Source organism: Nycticebus coucang, chromosome 8, assembly GCF_027406575.1.
Source record: "Nycticebus coucang isolate mNycCou1 chromosome 8, mNycCou1.pri, whole genome shotgun sequence".
In the NCBI taxonomy this organism is placed as follows: domain Eukaryota; kingdom Metazoa; phylum Chordata; class Mammalia; order Primates; family Lorisidae; genus Nycticebus; species Nycticebus coucang.
The window spans coordinates 96,525,849-96,545,578 of NC_069787.1; the positions used below are offsets into that span (position 1 = coordinate 96,525,849).

Consider the following 19,730-nt stretch of genomic DNA (forward strand, 5'->3'; position numbering starts at 1 on the left):
GAGCTGGTTGAGTTATGGCAAATTCCTTCAACACATGTAAGTCAGTAAAGTATTTGATTTCTCCATCTACAAATGAAACTTGGTTTCACTGGATAAAGATCTGGAGCTGAAAGTTGTTTTGTTTTAGGACCCTGAAGGTCAATGAACATCCTGTTCTGGCTTGAAATGTTTCAGCTGAGATATCTGCAGTCATTCTAATATTTTTCCCTTTATAGGTAATGCTTTTCTTATGTCTGGCTGCTTGCAGAATTTTTTCCTTCATATTAACTTTGGCAAAGTTAATTATAACGTGTCTAGGAGATACTTTTTTTGGATTGAGTCTTGCTTGGGTTGCAAAACTGTCTACTGTTTGAAATTCTGTATCTCTTGCAACACTTGGGAAATTCTCCTTAATATCTTGGAGTGGAGTATTTGTGCCTTTAGGACCATTCTCTTCTCCTTCAGGAATTTCTATAAAATGAATATTTGATCTTTATAGTGACCCCACAACTCTGTCAGGGAATGGTCTCCTGTCCTCTAAGTAATAGGCTTCATACCTGTAATTTGTTTTCTTGAATGCACTTGGAGGCACAGCTTGCCAAACTTCTTTCTTGGCTCAGCTCCCCACCTTGGGCTTCATAGAGTCCAATTCTGTTCAGTTTTTTTCCCTCTGGTCAGGAGCCTCTGTCAGCATTGCTACTAGTTGGCCATCTTCAATGTCTCTCCAGCTGATACTAAGTGTGTTTCTTTTCATTTGATAATTCTGGGTTTGGTTTGTTCTTGTCCTTGTTTTTCTGGTTCCTTGAGGTATGATGTTAAAATGTTAATTTGTGCCAGATATTGTGGTTCACACTTGTAATCCCAGTACTTCAGAAGCCAAGGTGGGTGGATCGCTCACAGGTTCCAGACCAGCCTGAGCCAGAGCAACCTTGTCTCTAAAAAAGAGAATCGCTTGCGCCTAAGAGGTTGAGGTTGCTATGAGCTGTGATGCCACGGCACTCTCCAAAGGGTGACAAAGACTTAGTCTCAAAAAAAAAAAAACCCAAAATAATATAAAATAAAATGTTAATTTGTAACATATAAGCATTTACTGACATAGACTTGCCTCTTAACATTGCTTTTACTATATCTCAGAGCTTTTGGTATGTTGTGTTTTCATTTTCATTTTTTTCAAAAAATTTTTAATTTCTGTTTTTATTTCTTCATTGACCCAGTCATCATTCAGGAGCATCTTGTTCAATTTATTTCCATGTATAATGTTTTAGGTTTTTCTTCATTTTAATTTCTGCCTTTATTCCACTGTGGTCTTAGAAGATACTTGATATAATTTCAATTTTTTTTAGCTTTATTGAGACTTCTTTTGTAGCCTATAACATGGCAACAGACTATTTAATGTGCTGGTGAAAAAAAAGTATATTCTATAGTTGTTGAATAGAATGTTCTGTAAAGATCTGGTAGGTCCATTTAGCCTAGGGTTCAATTTAAATCCAATGTTTCTTTGTTGATTTTCTAACTTAATGATCTGTCTAGTGCTGTGAATGGGATATTGAAGTCTCCTACTATTATTATGTTGTTATCTGTATCTTTCTTTCGGTCTAATAATATTGTTTTGTGAATCTGGATGCTCCAATGTTGGGTGCATATATATTTAGTATCATTATGTCCTCTTGTTGAATCGATGCCCTTATTATTATAGTATGACCTTCTTTGTTTTTTGTTGTTTTTTTTACTGTTTTTATTTTCAGTCTGTTTTATCTGATGCAAGTATAGCTATTCCTGATCAGTCTTGCTTTCCATGTGTGTGGAATACCTTTTTTTACTCCTTTACTTTCAGTCTCTATGTCTGTGGGTAAGGTGAGTTTCCTGTGTTATGTTTTTCATCTGTTTTCCACTCTGTGTCTTTTAAGTATAGAATTGATTTGGCAGAACATTTTTGCTGGAAAAGATTTCAAAAAGTACAGAATTGAGTCCATTTACATTCACAGTTAACATTGATATGTGAAGTTTATTCTTGTCATATTGTTTGTTGATTACTAGTTGTTTTACAAATTCTTTGTTTAAGTTTCTCTTTTTGTCTTTGTGGTTTGCTGAACTTGTATCACATTGCAATTTAATTCCTTCCTCTTCCTCCTTTGTATCATTGTTTTATAAAACCTGTGAGTTTAATATTTTTGTTTGTTTTCATGATAATGTGTATTGTTCTTTTGTTTCCATGTTAAAATACCTTTGACCATTTCCCATAGGGCCAGTGTAGTTTAGTGGTGACAAATTCTTTCTACATTTACTTGTCTGAGAAAGACTTTATTTTTCCTTCATTTATGAAGACAACTCAGGCAGAATATAAAATTCTTGGCTAACAGTTTTTTTTCCTTTCAGCACTTTGAAAATGCCATCCCATTTTTTTATGGCCTGTAATATTTCTGCTGAGTTAATTGTTTTCTTAATTTCCTTTCCAGATTGTTCATATTTAGTATATGAACATACAATGGATTTTTTTCATTATGTTGATTTTCATTTTCTATAGCTTTGCTGAATTCATTTTTTAGTTCTAAGAATGTTTTGTAGAATCTTTAGTGTTTTCTACATATATGATTATACATCTAAATACACAGTTTTACTTCTTTTTCTTTCTTTGTAATTTGAATGCCCTTCATTTCTTTTTCTTGCCTTATTTCTCTGACTATGACTTCCAGTACCGTGTTGTATAAAAGTGGCAAAAAGAAGCACTCCTATCTTGTTTCTGATCTTAGAGAAAAAGCGTTTCAATCTTTTACCATCAGGTGTTTTGTTAGCTATGGCTTTCAATTGATATTTTGAACCACAATTTATTATATACTTTTGTTTCTAAGAAATGATGATAAAGCTATAAAAAATAAGTTCTCTTTTTTCCAACGAGAAACACGTGGATAGCTAAAATAGCAGCAACGAATAATTGTCAAGAAAAATAAAAGATAATTCCTAAAGACATAGTATAACTAGTAAACAAATATGAGAAATATAAGTGTTGTAAGACTATGAAATCATCATTTTATTTTATATAATTAGCACAAATATTGAAAACATAAATACAACTCAATAGTAGCAAGACTATGGAGTCACTAGACCAGCGGTTCTCAACCTGTGGGTCGCGATCCCTTTGTAACAATGAAAATATATCCTGCATATCAGATATTTACATTACGATTCATAACAGTAGCAAAATTACAATTATTAAGTAGTAACAAAAATAATTTTATGGGTGGGGATCACCACAACATGAAGAACTGTATTAAAGGGTCACGGCATTAGGAGGCATTAGGAAGGTTGAATACCATTAGGAAGGTACTTTGATGTCACTTTAGAGAGCCAACTATGCTATATGCTTTATATAAGTCATCCTATTAGTAGTCATCATAATTTTGAGGCATACTATTATTTCCTTCACATTTTAAGTGAAGAGAATGAGAAACAAAAGGATTAAATAACTTGCTGGAGGATACAGAACCAGATACTGATAGGCCTCAGATATGATCATGGCCTGTACTCTTGACTTATGTTGTCTGTTTTCATGTAAATGTGAAGACTTTCTGTCCCAGTAAAATCATTCCTTAGTATTCCTTAGTAACTTAGTCCTAAGGAAATAAGATAGGTGGGATGGATCAGGGAACTGGGGTCAGGGTTCTGTATACTTTTATTCAGGGTCTACTATTTATTTGTCAGTGTCATATGTTCTGGACACAGCAATTTAAGACAAAAATATATATCCAGTTCAAGTCTTTGGGACAATGTTCTTGTAATTATAACAAAGTTGGAGAGAGTTGGAAAAAGCGATTGTAATTGATAATTACAATATGGTAACTTCATAAGGACAAGGAGTGTTATCTAATCTCATAAATCTCAATACAGGGTGGCCATAAAGTTTGTGTGCATGAACTTTATGGCCACTTTGTATTTCACAGCTATAATGGATCCATCATTTCACTCTAGCTCATCAGCAGAATATTATTTCCTGTTTGACTAATTCAGAGCTATAAACATTTTAGGCTACATTGCTTTGGGGTTAAAGTGAAGGTTTCAGAACTGTTTTTTTTTTCCCCCAGAGAGCTCATCCGCTGTTTGAAGTGGTATATGGACTGTTCGGCAGAACTAATTCGGCAGGACCATATTCAGGAAGCCATGCGGGTAATGTACTGAGCTCTCTGTACATAAAGGACCCACTCATACAATTGTTTGTGAGTAATCTCAGTGGTGTAGTATGCAGGACAAATGTAGACATCCAAGTAAACTTGCTTGCCTTCAGGAATTACTGCCTTTATCCACATAATTCTTATTTATTCACCTTGATTTTGCTCCAAGAAACCTTTATTCCTGATAATTTGATCTTAAAGTAAGAGGGAAAGATGATATACACATGGCTCCTAGCCATCCTTCCCTGCCTGATTTTTACCGATAGTGTCAGCCCTTCCTTCCACTGGCTAAAGTGTTGTAGTTCCTAAGCCATTGTTTGTGGCACCATCTATTAGAATTAAGATCTTCCAATACTATTTCCTTCTTTAGCAGTTACTAGGCATTATTTCTGGAATTAGTTTAAGTAAAAAGAGCTGATTGGATATGTTGAGATGAAGATAATCTTAAAACTTTGGCCTTAGGATAAACCTGGGGTTTCCATGGTCATGACCATTATCTGCACCCTGGCTTATAAAAGTTCCATGACAAAAAAGCCCTTTGCATTGCTGGATAGCTCCAATTGAAAGGGAACTATCCTTATTGTGAGGTAAGTCCACTGTCTGATAACTTCGTTTCATGGCTACTGCTTCTGCTATAAAGAAAAGCAAAGCAGTTTTGCTTTATTCCTCTCCTTTAATATCACATCATCTGCACTAAGTACTAGGCCTCTATTTTGTTGTTGTTGTTGTTTACTGTTACACGGTAACAGATGTAACAGATTGTTTTCATAAGTAACATCAAATTGAAGGGGCAAAATCAAATCATAGATCTGCATTTACCCTATCTCTTCTCTGCACACTGTCTAAAAATCTGAGGCTACAAGTTTTATTTCTGTCCTCCTTCATATAAACATCTACTGAATAGTCACCATCTGTCTTAGGCACTAAGATACAAAAATGATTAAAACCAGCTCATCTTCCTAAAGAGCGCATCCCCAGTGTCCTAAGGGAATACAGGCACAAATACAAGTGTGAATCAGGATGCTGAGTGTGATGTGAGGGCCTGGGTTTTGTTTTGAGAAGAAATTAGATTCATCAGTAAGATTCCTAGCATAATATCTGATGCAATAAAAGTTGACTTAAATGCAAAAGATTCTATGTGATCCCCAAAATTAATTGCTTAAGGATACTGGAAAAGGTACCACAGAAGTTATTTTCTCCTAAAAATCATTCATTCAATCATTCAGTCAGTTATTATTGCTTGATATGTGCTATGCATCAGACACTATACCAGCCACAGGGGATTCACAAGAAGCCCAAGCAGAAAAGGCTAGGCCCTTAATGTACTTCTATTCAAGTGGAGGAAGATAAACACTAAACATGTAAAACAGATAAATATACAAAGTCAGAAAAACATTCTTGATGAGTACTGTGAAGGAAATAAATAAGATTGTGGAATAGACTATCTGGGGATGAAGGGTTACTTCAGAACAAGTGCTTAGGAAAAGCTTCTCTGAGTAGGTGACTTCAGAGCTGATTTCAGTGTTAATAACTGGGGGATGAAAATTCCATACTGAGGAAACAGCATGTTTAAAGGCCCAGATGGGAAAGAGTTTGAGTTTTCAAGGAACAAAAGGGAAGCTTATGTGACTAAAGCAGGAGTTTTCAAATGTTAAATTTGATATGGAAGGTAACAGAAAGTGACAACTGAGGCTGGTTTTAAGGGGTCTGCCTAGATCAGCTGTGTTTATGGCAGGGCCATTTACAGAGAAAGAATTCTGGAGAAATTCAGGTTTAGGTGGGGAAAAGTAAGAGTTCCGTTTGGGGGACCACTTTTTTAGGGTATTTTTGTATTTGTTCTTGCTATTTCAAATTTATTTTCTAATATATTCAAAATTTTTATGAGGCCATTTTTCCTTCTTCATCAAATTTCAGTTTACAAATCCCTTTGACCAAACTAGTAAGTATCCATCCTAACCTGTTTTCATCCTTCTTCACAGGATTCATGTGCCTGATCTGAGACTTCTTATTCTGGTTCATTAGCTATAGACCAGGAAACTTTTGTTTTTGAGACAGGGTCTTCCTCTGTCACTGCAGCCTTCTACTCCTGAGCTCAAACTATCCTCCTGCCTCATTCTCCCAAGTAGCTTGGACTACATAAATGTGCCATTAAACCTAGCTAATTTTTTTTTTTACTTTTTGTAGAGATGGAGTCTTGCTATGTTAGCCAGCCTGGTCTTGAATTCCTGGCTTCAAGTGATCCTCCTGCCTCGGCCTCCCAAAGTGCTGGGATTACAGGCACATGCCACTACTCCTGACTAAGCTTTTTTTACTTTTTGTATAGACAGGGTCTTGCTATGTTCCCAGCTGGCCTCAAATTCCTGGTCTCATGATATTCCCTCCTCACCCTCCTTAAGTGTTAGAAATACAGGTGTGAGCCACCATTCCCAGCCTCCTCTAATTTTAAAAAGGAAAATGTTTTTCTCATCACTGCCAGTTTTTTTCCGTTTGAAACAGCTACCACAAGAGATGTGTGGAATGTTTTGAAACATCTACCAGTTTCCGAGAGACATAACCAGGCAGCAAAATCACAAAGCAGTGAGCTATGATTGTGCTCCGGCTTGGGGACAGAGCAAGATCCTGTCTCCAAAAAATTAATGAAATAAATAGTACAATTAAAGGACTATGTAGCACATAACTAGATTTTCCCACCTCTTGGAGTTCCTGAGATTCAATTTTTTAAAAAAATATCTTTTTTTCCTGTCTTTACTTCTATTATTCCACATAATTGTTGCTCCTTCCTGTATCCTTCTTGGCTTGGGCAATAGTATGGTGGTCAACAGGCTCACATTCTATTTTTATTTATGCCACCTTTTGGTGAATCTCTCCAGTGTGACTTAACTGAGGAAGTCATCCTGACTGCTGTAGTCTTTTCCCAAGGAAATCTACTCCGTCTTTACCTATACGGATACAAAGGTGTCAGTAGACATGGACACTGTCCCTCCTTTGTCCTCAGCTCAGCCCAGAAAGTCATCTGAATCATACAAAACCAAAATTAATGAGGAAGGTCAGACTTGCTACCCACTTTTGTTTGGGGAAACACAAATTTTATTTTCTTTGTTTTATTTAGTACATAAAATGCTTACCACTTCAGTGACTTCAAGCTGGCATAACCTAATAAATGAAGCTGGTTCAGCACTGTGTATTTTCTGCTTCATGGTCCTAAAGAGTCACTACAGTACAGACATATTGGAGCAATGGCAGAGTCTGGCCTGCAAGTATCTGGATTTTAGAAACTGACAGACTGTTAGGTTTTTTTATAGATCAGGCATTAAAAGGTTAGTGGAACAGAGGCTGTGGCATGTATGGAGAAGAGCCACATATCAATTTCCTCTACAGAATCTCCTGTTGCAAGCCCTAGAAGACACATTTTTCTAAATTAACATTCCCCAGTTCCATTTGAAGATTAAGCTCTGCTGTGCCAAACCTCTGACAGATGGATAGATCATGAAAGGTAGCTTGGGAGTTATTTCCTTTTATATATTTCAGGTAACTGAATTCTGTTTCTTTCATCCTTGGATAAGTTTCTCTCCATTAAGTCTGCCTTTTCACTCTGGGAGGCCAAGGCGGGTAGATTGCCTGAGATCATGGGTTTGAGACCAGCCTGAGCCAGAGCGAGACCCTGCCTCTAAAAATAGCCAGGCATTGTGGTGGGAGCCTATACTTCCAGCTACTTTGGAGACTGAGACAAGGGAATCATTTAAGCCCGAGAGTTTGAGGTTGCTATGAGCTGTGATGCCACAGTACTCTACCAAGGGCAACAAAGTGAGACTGCTTAAAAAAAAAAAAAAAAGGAAAGGAAAGGAAAGAAAAAGAGAGAGAGAGAGAAAGTCTGCCCTTTCAGTGTCTAGAAAATATGTAGCATTTTTTTTTATTAGAAAACATAGTCTTGGTTCTTAAATCTGTTCTCTTAAAAGAGAAATAACCATGCTTATAAGCATGGGTCAACCTGCAGGGCACTCTTCAGAACCAGATTCTGCTCCCAAACCATTTTGCTTCATCTTCTGTATTGTTTTGAACTGTTTATGGCAGATGTCCTAGTTGGAAAGGGATGAAGAGTGGATGTGTCAGACCTACCAGCTGCTGGACAACCTGCAACAAGTTTTCTCCAGACTTCTGTGTCCCTAAGTGAGAGAAGAGACACTGTGTCAGACCCCAGACACATACATCAAAGATGCAGGCAACCTCTTAAAGGACTTTTCCTTGTAAAAATTCAGGAGTGGGTCTTAATATCCTTGCCTTTTGAGCCTTTTATTTTCACACTTCAAAAATAATCAAAAAGTTTAATTTTCTTTTTGATTCTAAATGTTACTGAATCCAACTATTTCCATTAGTCTATGGCTCCTTAATTCCAGAACCTCAGAAAAAAGTTGTGAAATTGTTTAATGATTCTTTTTTTTTTAATTGTTAAATCATAGATGTGTATATTAGTGCAGTCAAGGGGTACAATGTGCCAGTTTCATATACAATCTGAAATTTTCTCATCAAACTGTTCAACGTAGCCTTCATGGCATTTTCTTAGTTATTGTATGTAGACATTTGTATTCTGCCTTTAGTAAGTTTCGCCTGTACCCACTCTAAGATGCACTGTAGGTGTGGCACCACCCACTACTCTCCCTCCACCCTAACCTCCCCCCTCCCTTCCCCTTCCTTGGCCCTTTCCTCATAGTCTTTTTTTTTTTTTTCATTTTTTAAAAAATAAACTTCATGCTCTTTTATTTGGACATCTCTTATAATTGATTTCTAGTTGTGCCTGTCAGCAGATTGCATCATCAGATTATGGGTTCATTTTTCTTTTTCTTTTTTTTATTAAATCATAGCTGTGTACATCAATATGATCATGGCGCACCATACACTTGGTTCGTAGAATATTTGACACATTTTCATCTCATTAGTTGACATAGCCCTCCTGGCATTTTCTTAGTTACTTTGCCAAGACATTTACATTTCACATTTGCCAAGCCTCACATGTACCTTTGTAAGATACACCACAGGTGTGATCCTTTCAATCCCCCTCCTTCTACCCACCTCCCCCCTCCCTCCCCATGCTTTTCCCCTTCCCCCTGTTCTTAGGTTGTAACTTGGTTATAGCTTTCATGTGAAGGTCCTAAGTTAGTTTCATAGTAGGGGTGAATACATTGGATATTTTTTCTTCCATTCTTGAGACACTTTACTGAGAAGAATATGTTCCAGCTCCATCCATGTAAACATGAAAGAGGTAAAGTCTCAATTTTTCTTCAAGGCTGCATAGTATTCCATGGTGTACATATACCACAATTTGTTAATCCATTCGTGGATCGATGGGCACTTGGGTTTTTTCCATGACTTAGCAATTATGAATTGGGCTGCAATAAAGATTCTGGTACAAATATTTTTGTTATGATATGGTTTTTGGTCTTCTGGGTATATGCCCAGCAGAGGAATTATAGGATTAAATGACAGATCTATTTTTAGATCTCTAAGTGTTCTCCATATATTTTTCCAAAAGGTATGTATTAGTTTGCATTCCCACCAGCAGTGCAAAAGTGTTCCCTTTTGTCCACATCCACGCCAGCATCTCTGGTCTTGGGATTTTGTGATAATAGGCTAGTCTCACTGGAGTTAGATGATATGTCAAAGTAGTTTTGATTTGCATTTCTCTGATGATTAAAGATGATGAGCATTTTTTCATATGTCTGAAGGCCGCTCGCCTGTCTTCTTCAGAGAAGTTTCTTTTCAAGTCTCTTGCCCAGCCTGCAATGAGATCCCTTGTTCTTTTCTTGCTAATGTGTTTGAGCTCTCTGTGGATTCTGGTTATTAAACCTTTGTCAGAGACATAACCAACAAATATCTTCTCCCATTCTGTGGGCTGTTTGCTTGCTTTACTTACTGTGTTCTTGGCTGTGCAGAAGCTTATTAGTTTGATCAAGTCCCAAAAGTGTATTTTTGAAGCTGCTTCAATTGCCCGGGGGAGTCCTTCTCATAAAATACTCACCCAACCCAATTTCTTCAAGGGTTTTCCCTGCACTCTCTTCTAGTATTTTTATAGTTTCAAGTCTTAAGTTTAGGTCTTTAATCCAGTAAGAGTCTATCTTGGTTAGTGGTGAAAGGTGTGGATCCAGTTTCAGTCTTCTACAGTTTGCCAGCCAGTTCACCCAGCACCATTTGTTAAATAGGGAATCTTTTCCCCACTGAATGTTTTTAATTGGCTTGTCAAAGATTAAATAACGGTAAGTAGCTGGGTTCATCTCTTGGTTCTCTATTCTGTTCCAGACATCTACTTCTCTGTTTTTGTGCCAATACCATGCTGTTTTGATCACTATCGATTTGTAGTATAGTCTGAGGTCTGGTAGCGTAATTCCTCCTGCTTTGTTTTTATTTTTCAGTAATGTCTTGGCTATTCGAGGTTTTTTCTGATTCCATATAAAACGAAGTATTGTTTTTTCAAGATCTTTAAAGTATAACAGTGGAACTTTAATAGGGATTGCATTGAAGTTATATATTGCTTTGGGTAGTATGGACATTTTAACAATGTTGATTCTTCCCAGCCATGAGCATGGTATGTTTTTCCATTTATTAACATTCTCGGCTATCTCTTTTCTTAGAGTTTCATAGTTCTCTTTATATAGATCTTTCACATCCTTTGTTAGATAAACTCCCAAATATTTCATCTTCTTTGGCATTACTGTGAATGGGATAGAGGCCTTAATTGTTTTTTCAGCTTGACTATTGTTGGTATATATAAAGGCTACCAATTTATGAATGTTGATTTTGTAACCTGAGACGTTGCTCTATTCCTTGATCACTTCTAAGAGTTTTGTAGTAGAGTCCCTAGTGTTTTCCAGATATACAATCATATCATCCGTGAAAAGCGAAAGTTTGAACTCTTCTGACCCTATATGGATGCCCTTGATCGCCTTTTCTTCGCTAATTGCAGTGGCTAAAACTTCCATTACAACGTTAAAAAGCAATGGAGACAATGGGCAGCCTTGGCTGGTTCCTGATTGGAGTGGAAATGATTCTAATTTAACTCCGTTCAATATGATATTGGCTGTCAGTTTGCTGTAGATGGCCTCTATCAGTTTAAGAAATGTCCCTTCTATACTGATTTCCTTAAGTGTTCTGATCATGAAGGGATGTTGGATGTTATCAAAAGCTTTTTCTGCATCAATTGAGAGAATCATATGATCTTTGTTTTTTACTTTATTTATGTACTGAATTACATTTATAGATTTACTATATTGAACCAGCCTTGAGACCCTGGGATAAAGCCAACTTGATCATGATGTATAATTTGTTTGATATGTTGCTGGATTCTGTTTGTTAGGATCTTGTTGAATATTTTTGCGTCTATATTCATTATTGATATTGGTCTATAATTTTCTTTTCTTGTTGCGTCTTTTCCTGGTTTGGGGATCAGGGTGATTGATTTTTGCTTCATAGAACGTGTTGGGGAGTCTTCCTTCTTTTTCTACATTTTGGAACAATTTGATTAATATAGGTACTAATTCCTCTTTAAAGGTTTGGTAGAATTCTGATGTGAAACCATCTGGTCCCGGACTTTTCTTTTGGGGGAGATTTTGTATGGTTGATGTTATTTCCGAACTTGAGAAATGGGTCTGTTCAACATTTCCACTTGATTCTGGTTAAGTCTTGGAAGGTGACGAGCTTCCAAGTATCGGTCCATTTCCTTCAGATTTTCATATTTCCGAGAATAAAGTTTCTTGTAATATTCATTAAGGATGTTTTGGATTTCTGAGAAGTCTGTTGTTATTTCGTCTTTGTCATTTCTGATTGATGAGATTAGAGATTTTACACTTTTTTTCTGATTAGGTTGGCCAACGGTTTATCTATTTTGTTGACCTTTTCAAAAAGCCAGCTTTTTGATTTATTGATCTGTTGTATTGTTCTTTTGTTTTCAATTTCATTTAGTTCTGCTCTGATTTTGGTTATTTCTTTTCTTCTACTGGGTTTGGGGTTGGAGTGTTCTTCCTTTTCCAGTTGCTTGAGATGTCCCATTAAGTTGCTAACTTCTTCTCTTTCCGTTCTCCTGAAAGGCTTGCAGCGCTATAAATTTCCCTCTTAGAACTGCCTTTGTGGTGTCCCAGAGGTTCTGATAGTTCGTGTCTTCATTGTCGTTTTGTTCCAAAAATTTGGCAATTTCCTTCTTGATCTCATCTCTGACCCAGCTATCATTCAGCATGAGGTTATTTAACTTCCATGTTTCTGTATGAGTATATAGATTCCTGTTATTACTCAGCTCAAGTTTTATTCCCTGATGGTCCAAGAAGATGCATGGAATAACTTCTATTCCTTTAAATTTACTGAGGTTAGATTTGTGACCTAAGATGTGATCGATTTTGGAGTAAGTTCCATGGGCTGATGAGAAGTATGTGTATTCAGTTTTGTTGGGATGAAAGGTTCTGTAGATGTCTGCTAAATCTAAATGTTGGATGGTTAGATTTAAATCTAAAATTTCTTTACTCAGCTTTTTGTTGGAGGATCGATCCCTCACTGCCAAAGGATTGTTAAAATCTCCGATGATTATGGAGCTGGAAGAAATTAAGTTGCTAATGTCTGTTAGAGTTACTCTTATGAATTGAGGTGCATTCTGATTGAGTGCATAGATATTAATAATTGCAATCTCATCATATTGAGTATTACCCTTAACAAATATGAAGTGACCATTCTTGTCCTTCCTTACTTTTGTTGGTTTAAAGCCTATTGTGACTACAAATAAAATTGCAACACCTGCTTTTTTCTGGTTACCATTTGCCTGAAATATGGATGACCATCCTTTCACCCTGAATCTGTATTTGTCTTTTAAGTTAAGATGTGACTCTTGTAAGCAACAGATATCTGGTCTGAGTTTTTGTATCCAGTCAGCTAACCTATGTCTCTTCAGAGGACAGTTTAAGCCATTCACATTAATGGAGATTATTCATAAGTTTGGTGAAATTTTGGGTATCGAGTTTTTCAAAAGTCCAGTGGACAATTTTAATCTTTTTGCCATTGTAGAAGTTGGAGTTTGACCAGAAGTTTCTGAGTGAGTTTACATTTGTAGTAGAGTATTGGGTTGGTCATTCTGGAGGATAGGTCTGAGAATATCCTCAAGAGCTGGTTTGGTTGTGGCAAATTTCTTCAACATATAAATGTCATTAAAGTATTTAATTTTTCCATCATAAATGAAACTCAGTTTAGCTGGATATAAGATCCGGGGTTGAAAGTTATTTTGCTTTAGGAGATTAAAAGTTGATGACCACCCTCTTCTGGCTTGAAAAGTTTCAGCAGAGAGATCTGCAGTCATTCTAATGTTCTTACCTTTGTAGGTAATGGCTTTCTTTCGCCTGATAACCTTGAGAATTTTCTCCTTCATGTTGACTTTAGCGAAGATAATTATGATATGTCTGGGGGATGACTTATTGGGGTTGAATCGTGCTGGAGTTCTGAAACTGTCTGCTATCTGAATTTCAGAATTGCTAGGCCTGTCTGGAAAATTCTCTTTCATAATTTCATGCAGAAGGGCCTCTGTGCCCATCAATGCCACTTCATTGTTTTCTGGAACTCCTATTATTTGTATATTTGCCTTCTTCGAATTATCCCAGAGCTCTCTAACAGAATGATCCGGTTTTGCTCTCCATTTCTCTTCCTCTTTGAGAGTTTGGGAGCATTCAAAGGCTTTATCTTCGATGTCAGAAATCCTTTCTTCTGCTTGGTCCATTCTGTTGCTGAGGGATTCTACTGTATTTTTCATATCTTTAAGGGCTGCAAATTCTTGCTTGAGTGTGTCTAAGTCTTTGGTGGTTTTGTCTTTAAATCGTTAAATTCTTGAGACAACTTTTGAATTTTTCCTCGGATTCCTAATTCCATTTTATCAATCTTGTATGCAGTCCAAATTCTGAATTCGATTTCTGACATGTCTACTAGTTGTTTATGAGTGGGATCTTCAATTACATGCACCATTTCTTTCCTTGGGGGGGGAGGTTGATCTATTCTGGTTATTCATGTTACCGGAGATTTTCTGCTGATTCTGCCCCATGGTTGTTTTACTCCCTTTGATTTTTCCCCTAGGGTTTTGTTCAGGGCCCGTTCAGTGTTGTAGCCTGAGAGACTGGGGCCCTGTCTGGTGTGGTGGGGCTGAGTGGTGCTGACTTATTGTCAGCTGGCTTCTGTTTGACCCCAGTGAAGCTCTTACTCTGGGTTGAAGTCTCAGTTCTCTGAGTTGGCCCTACCCTGGATGTTCCTGGGGTCTGTGAGTTACCTCAGGCAAATCCTTTACTTGGGGGTGGCCTCCTCTGGTTGCCCAGGGAGGCAGGGGGTATGGCTTCAGCCGCCTCAGGGAACTGCCACTCTGATGTGGGTCTCCCCCAGCCTCACTCCTGTGTCCCAGAATCAGGACCGACCAGCTGCAATTCGGGCACTGTCCACGCCCCGACAAATCCCTCAAGAATCTGGAGTCCCGGGGTACAGGCCTCCAGATCCCAGAGTGAGGGTAGGGTGGGGCGCTGGGAGCTCAGAGCCACCAGCAGCAAGCTCACTCAATTCCTCCCAATCTTTGGCCCCACCGCACCGCCGCAGCACAAGCCTCCAGGCTTCAGAGTGAGGGCAGGGTTTGGGGGGCGGCTGGAGTACAGAACCGCCGGGCAGCAAACAGACTCAGCTCCACTCAGTTCCTTGCCCAGCCACACGGCATGCGCTCAGGTCTCCAGACCACAGAGTGAGGGCGGTGGGGAGCTCTGGGAGCTCAGAGCCAGCAGGGGTTCCAAGCCGCAGGGAGCCCAGTCGACAGCGAGCAAATTCAGTTTCTCCCAGTCTCTCGCCCAGTTGTACCACTGCAGCTCAAGCCTTCAGGCTTCAGAGTGGGGGCGGGGTGGGGAGAGCGGCTGGAGCCCAGAACCGCCAGGCAGCAAACAGACTCGGCTCCCCCCATTTCCCTGCCCGGCCACACGGCAGGTGCTCAGGTCTCCAGAGCACCGAGTGAGGGCGGGGGGAGCGCCTGGAGCCCAGAGCCAGCAGGGGCTCTGACCCATAGGGAGCCGGTCGACAGCGAGCAAATTCAGTTCCTCCCAGTCTCTCTCCGGTTGTACCGTCTCAGCACAAACCTTCAGGCTTCGGTGGGGGGGGGGGAGCGGTTGGAGCCCAGAACTGCCAGGCAGCAAAAAACAGACTCAGCTCCACCCAGCTCCCTGCCCGGTCACACGGCAGGCGCTCAGGTCTCCGGACCACAGAGCGAGGGCAGGGGGAGCGCCAGGAGCTCGGAGCAGCAGGGAGCTCAGAGCAGCTGGTAGCGAGGTCCACACAGTTCGACTCAGTTATATGCCTGGTTGTATTGTTGCCCAAGGAGTGCTGCTGCACCTCGCCTCAGGGAAGCGCTGCCCTGGTGAGGGTCTCCCTCCACTGACTGTCCTCACCTCTCTCCCATGCCCCAGAATCAGCGCTGACCAGCCACAGCTCGGGGACTGTCCTCTCCCCTTTAGGAGTCACCCAAGAATCCGAACTCCTGGGGGACAGGCTTTCAGACCTCAGAGAGAGTGAGGGAAGTGCTGGGAGCTCAGGGTTGCCGGCAAAGGATATTTACAGATTTATACAGTTTTATGCCTGGCAGGGGAACACCTAGGCATCCTAGTAAGGGAGGTAGGTTCAGTTTGTAGTAGGTCTCTCTCGTGAAGTGTAGTGGGAGGGCCTTTGATTTCTGCCCTTTTGTTTGTGGGGCCCTTAAGCTGATCAGGTGGGGGAGGGGGGACTCCTGTCCACTTGGTGATGGGTTTTGTACCTTTTGTTTGCTTCCTTGTGGTCACAGCTCTCCTCAGCGGGGTTGATGTGTGTTCTTCAACTTTCTCACTTGGTGTTGCTCAAATCCATCAGGTTACTTGCTAGATTTTTGTCCCCTAACTCTCCTTCAGGACGGGAGCCTCTGTGGAAAGCTGGCTTCAGTCCGCCATCTTCCCATCATCCTTTCCTCATAATCTTGTGCTATAGTTGGGTTATAGCCTTCATGTGAAAGCTATAATTTAGCTTCATAGTAGGGCTGAGTACATTGGATACTTTTTCTTCCATTCCTGAGATACTTTGCTAAGAAGAATATTTTCCAGCTCAATCCATGTAAACATGAAAGAGGTAAAGTCTCCATTTTTCATTAAGGCTGCATAATATACCATGGTATACATGTACCACAATTTGCTAGTCCATTCGTGGGTCGATGGGCACTTAGGCTTCTTCCATGACTTAGCAATTATGAATTGGGCTACAATAAACATTCTGGTACAAATGTCTTTGTTATATTGTGATTTTTGGTATTCTGGGTATAAACCTAGTAAAGGAATTATAGGATCGAATGGCAGGTCTATTTTTAGGTCTCTAAGTATTCTCCAAACATCCTTCCAGAAGGAAAGTATTAGTGTGCATTCCCACCAGCAGTGTAGAAGTGTGCCCTTTTCTCCACATCCACGCCAACATGTCTGGTTTGGGGATGTTGTTATGTGGGCTACTCTTACTGGGGTTAGGTGATACCTTAAAGTAGTTTTGATTTGCATTTCTCTGATGCTGAAGGATGATGAGCTTTTTTTCATGTGTTTGTAGATCGTGTATCTGTCTTCTTTAGAGAAGTTTCTCTTCAAGTCCCTTGCCAACCCTGAGATGGGATCACATGTTCTTTTCTTGCTAATACGTTTGAGTTCTCTGTGGATTCTGGTTATTAGACCTTTATCGGAGGTATAACCTGCAAATATTTTCTACCATTCTGAAAACAGTCTGCTTGCTTTACTGTGTTCTTGATTGTGCAGAAGCTTTTTAGTTTGATCAGGTCTCAGTAGTGTATTTTTGATACTGCTTCGATTGCCTGGGGAGTCCTCCACATAAAATATTCAGCCAGGCTGATTCCTTCAAGAGTTTTCCCTGCATGTTCTTCAAGTATTTTTATAGTTTCATGTCTTAAGTTTAAATCTTTTATCCAGTGAGAGTCTATCTTAGTTAATGGTGAAAGGTGGGTGTCCAGTGTCAGTCTTCTACAAGTTGCCAGCCAGTTCAGACAGCACCATTTGTTAAATAGGGAATCTTTTCCCCACTGAATGTTTTTAATTGGCTTGTCAAAGATCAAATAACGGTAAGTAGATGGATTCATCTCTTGGTTCTCTATTCTGTTCCAGACATCTACTTCTCTGTTTTTGTGCCAATACCATGCTGTTTTGATCACTATCGATTTATAGTACAGTCTCAGGTCTGATAGCATGATTCCTCCTGCTGTGTTTTTATTGCTGAGTAATGTTTTGGCTATTCGAGTTTTTTCTGATTCCATATAAAACAAAGTATTATTTTTTCAAGATCGTTAAAATATGACAGTGGAGCTTTAATAGGAATTGCATTAAAATTATATATTGCTTTGGGTAGTATAGACATTTTAACAACGTTGATTTTTCCAAGCCATGAGGGTCGTATGTTTTTCCATTTGTTAAAATCCTCAGCTATTTCTTTTCCTAAAGTTTCATAGTTCTCTTTGTAGAGATCTTTCACGTCCCTTGTTAGGTATACTCTCAATATTTCAACTTCTTTGGCACTACTATGAAAGGAATAGATTCCTTGACTGTTTTTTTGGCTTGGTTATTGTTGGTATATATAAAGGCTTCAGATTTATGGGTGTTGATTTTGTAGCCTGAGACATTGCTATATTTCTTGATCACTTCTAAAAGTTTTGTAGTAGAATCCCTAGTGTTTTCTAGATATACGATCATAACATCTGCGAAGAGTGAAAATTTTATCTCTTCTGACCCTATGTGGATACCCTTGATTGCCTTTTCTTCCCTAATTGCAATGGCTAAAACTTCCATTACAATGTTAAAGAGCAATGGAGACAGTGGGCAACCTTGCCTGGTTCCTGATCTAAGTGGAAATGATTTCAATTTAACTCCATTTAATACGATATTGGCTGTGGGTTTGCTGTAGATGGCCTCTATTAGTTTAAGAAATGTCCCTTTGGAGGTGGAGACCAAGATGGCGGCCGAGTAACAGCTTTCTTGCATCTGGGCACCATGAGTCCGGGGAGATAGGACTCCAGGCATCTCTGGCTGGTGGGATCTGCCTATCATCACCCCTGTGAGGATACAGAGAGTCAGTGAGAGACTTCTGGACCCCAAGAAGAGGACTAAAACTGTGGAAAACCGGCAAGTGGTGACGTGTGTTCTATCGGTATAAACCCGCCCACAACTGTAAATTCAATAGCAGTGAGACTGCAAACTGGAAAGGCCTTACCTGTGAACTGTTTTGGTGTCTTTGGACTTGGCACTCAGTTGAACTTCCTTGGGGAGAGCCTGAGCAGGAATGCGAGAACTTTGGCTGCTGTCTAGGGCCCCAGTCTGAGCCACTGAGCCAGACGGAGCTAATAGTGTTTGGCTGTGGGCCACAGGGAGCCATTCCAAGCTATCTGCCCCAGCAAGCTCCACCCTCAGGGTCGCAGAGCTAGAATCAGGTGGGAGCTGGTAACCTAGCGACCAAGTACCCTAAGGGTGAGTCTGAGCCACCTTGCAGCCCTAAACCTCAGAGGCAGAGTGAGACCGGTTTTGGCACACTGGGTAAGTGGATAGCCACTTCAGCAGTGATTCCAGGAACAAGCACTTCCTGGGAAAGCTTCTGCTCAGCAAGTTTACAAGTTCAAAGTGGCTTTTAAGTGGGCTGAAGAGAGATTTAGGATGTCTACCTGCTGGGGTTTGAGAAATCAGCAGCCTCCAGTCATATCAGAACTGTGATTAACATCTCATACCGCAGAAGACCACATGTTGCCCAGACAATATTCAACAACATATACATACTGCTTTGTTTTTGATTGTGTTTTATTGTTTTTTGGTTTTTTTTGGTTTGGTTGTTTTTTTTTTTTGTTTATTTTGATGATGTTGATGTTGTTTTGTTTTTTAATTTCAACGTTTTCCATACAGATCTTTTTTCTTACTCAATTTTTCTAGTTTAATTATAATTTCCTATTGCTGCCTTTTTTAATAACTAGAACTTCATTTTTGCTAGTGTTTCTACCGCTATTATTTGGTTTATCACCCAATTTTATCCCATAAAGTTCTCTGTTTGCTTGTATTGGTTTGATTTATAGCATTTTTGTCTTTCCTCTCTACTTGCTGGAGGTGGGGTACTGTGTCTGATCACGTTAGCAAAGAGCCACTGACCTCAAGGGAACCACCCAACTGGGCAGCCCTAGAAGGTGGTTTTCTGAAGGTTGTGTCAAAGTACCCTACTGTACACCTATATTGCTCTGTCTCCCTCTTTCTGTGCCTCTCTTCTTTCTGTCAATATTCCTTTTACACACCCCCTCTCCTTTCTCTATTTTTTTTCTTTTCACTCGGTCCTCCTTTCTTTCATCACTTTCTTGCTCTTCAACCTTCTCATCCTTCTGGTACTGTACCAACAGGACTCATATAACCCTTAGTCCACAGGCACGAGAACTTAAAGAGCAAGAGGAAGTGAAAGGAAAATTAGGGCAAGGAAACAGATAAAAGAAATCACTCATGAGGAAGAAACAGTAGAAAACCCCTGGCAACATGAAGAACCAGTCCAGAACAACCCCGCCAA

The 19,730-nt window shown here is 39.5% G+C and overlaps 1 protein-coding gene across 7 annotated transcripts in view; it reads left to right on the forward strand.

The window, feature by feature from the left end:
• The window catches only part of DOCK3 (dedicator of cytokinesis 3), an 899,254-nt gene that overhangs the window by 694,961 nt on the left and 184,563 nt on the right, over window positions 1–19,730 (forward strand). For all 7 annotated transcript variants that reach the window (XM_053600715.1, XM_053600720.1, XM_053600716.1 and 4 more), the window contains one exon: window positions 4,059–4,140. In XM_053600715.1, the coding sequence (XP_053456690.1) occupies window positions 4,059–4,140 (82 nt within the window). The remainder of the gene's footprint in view (window positions 1–4,058; window positions 4,141–19,730) is intronic.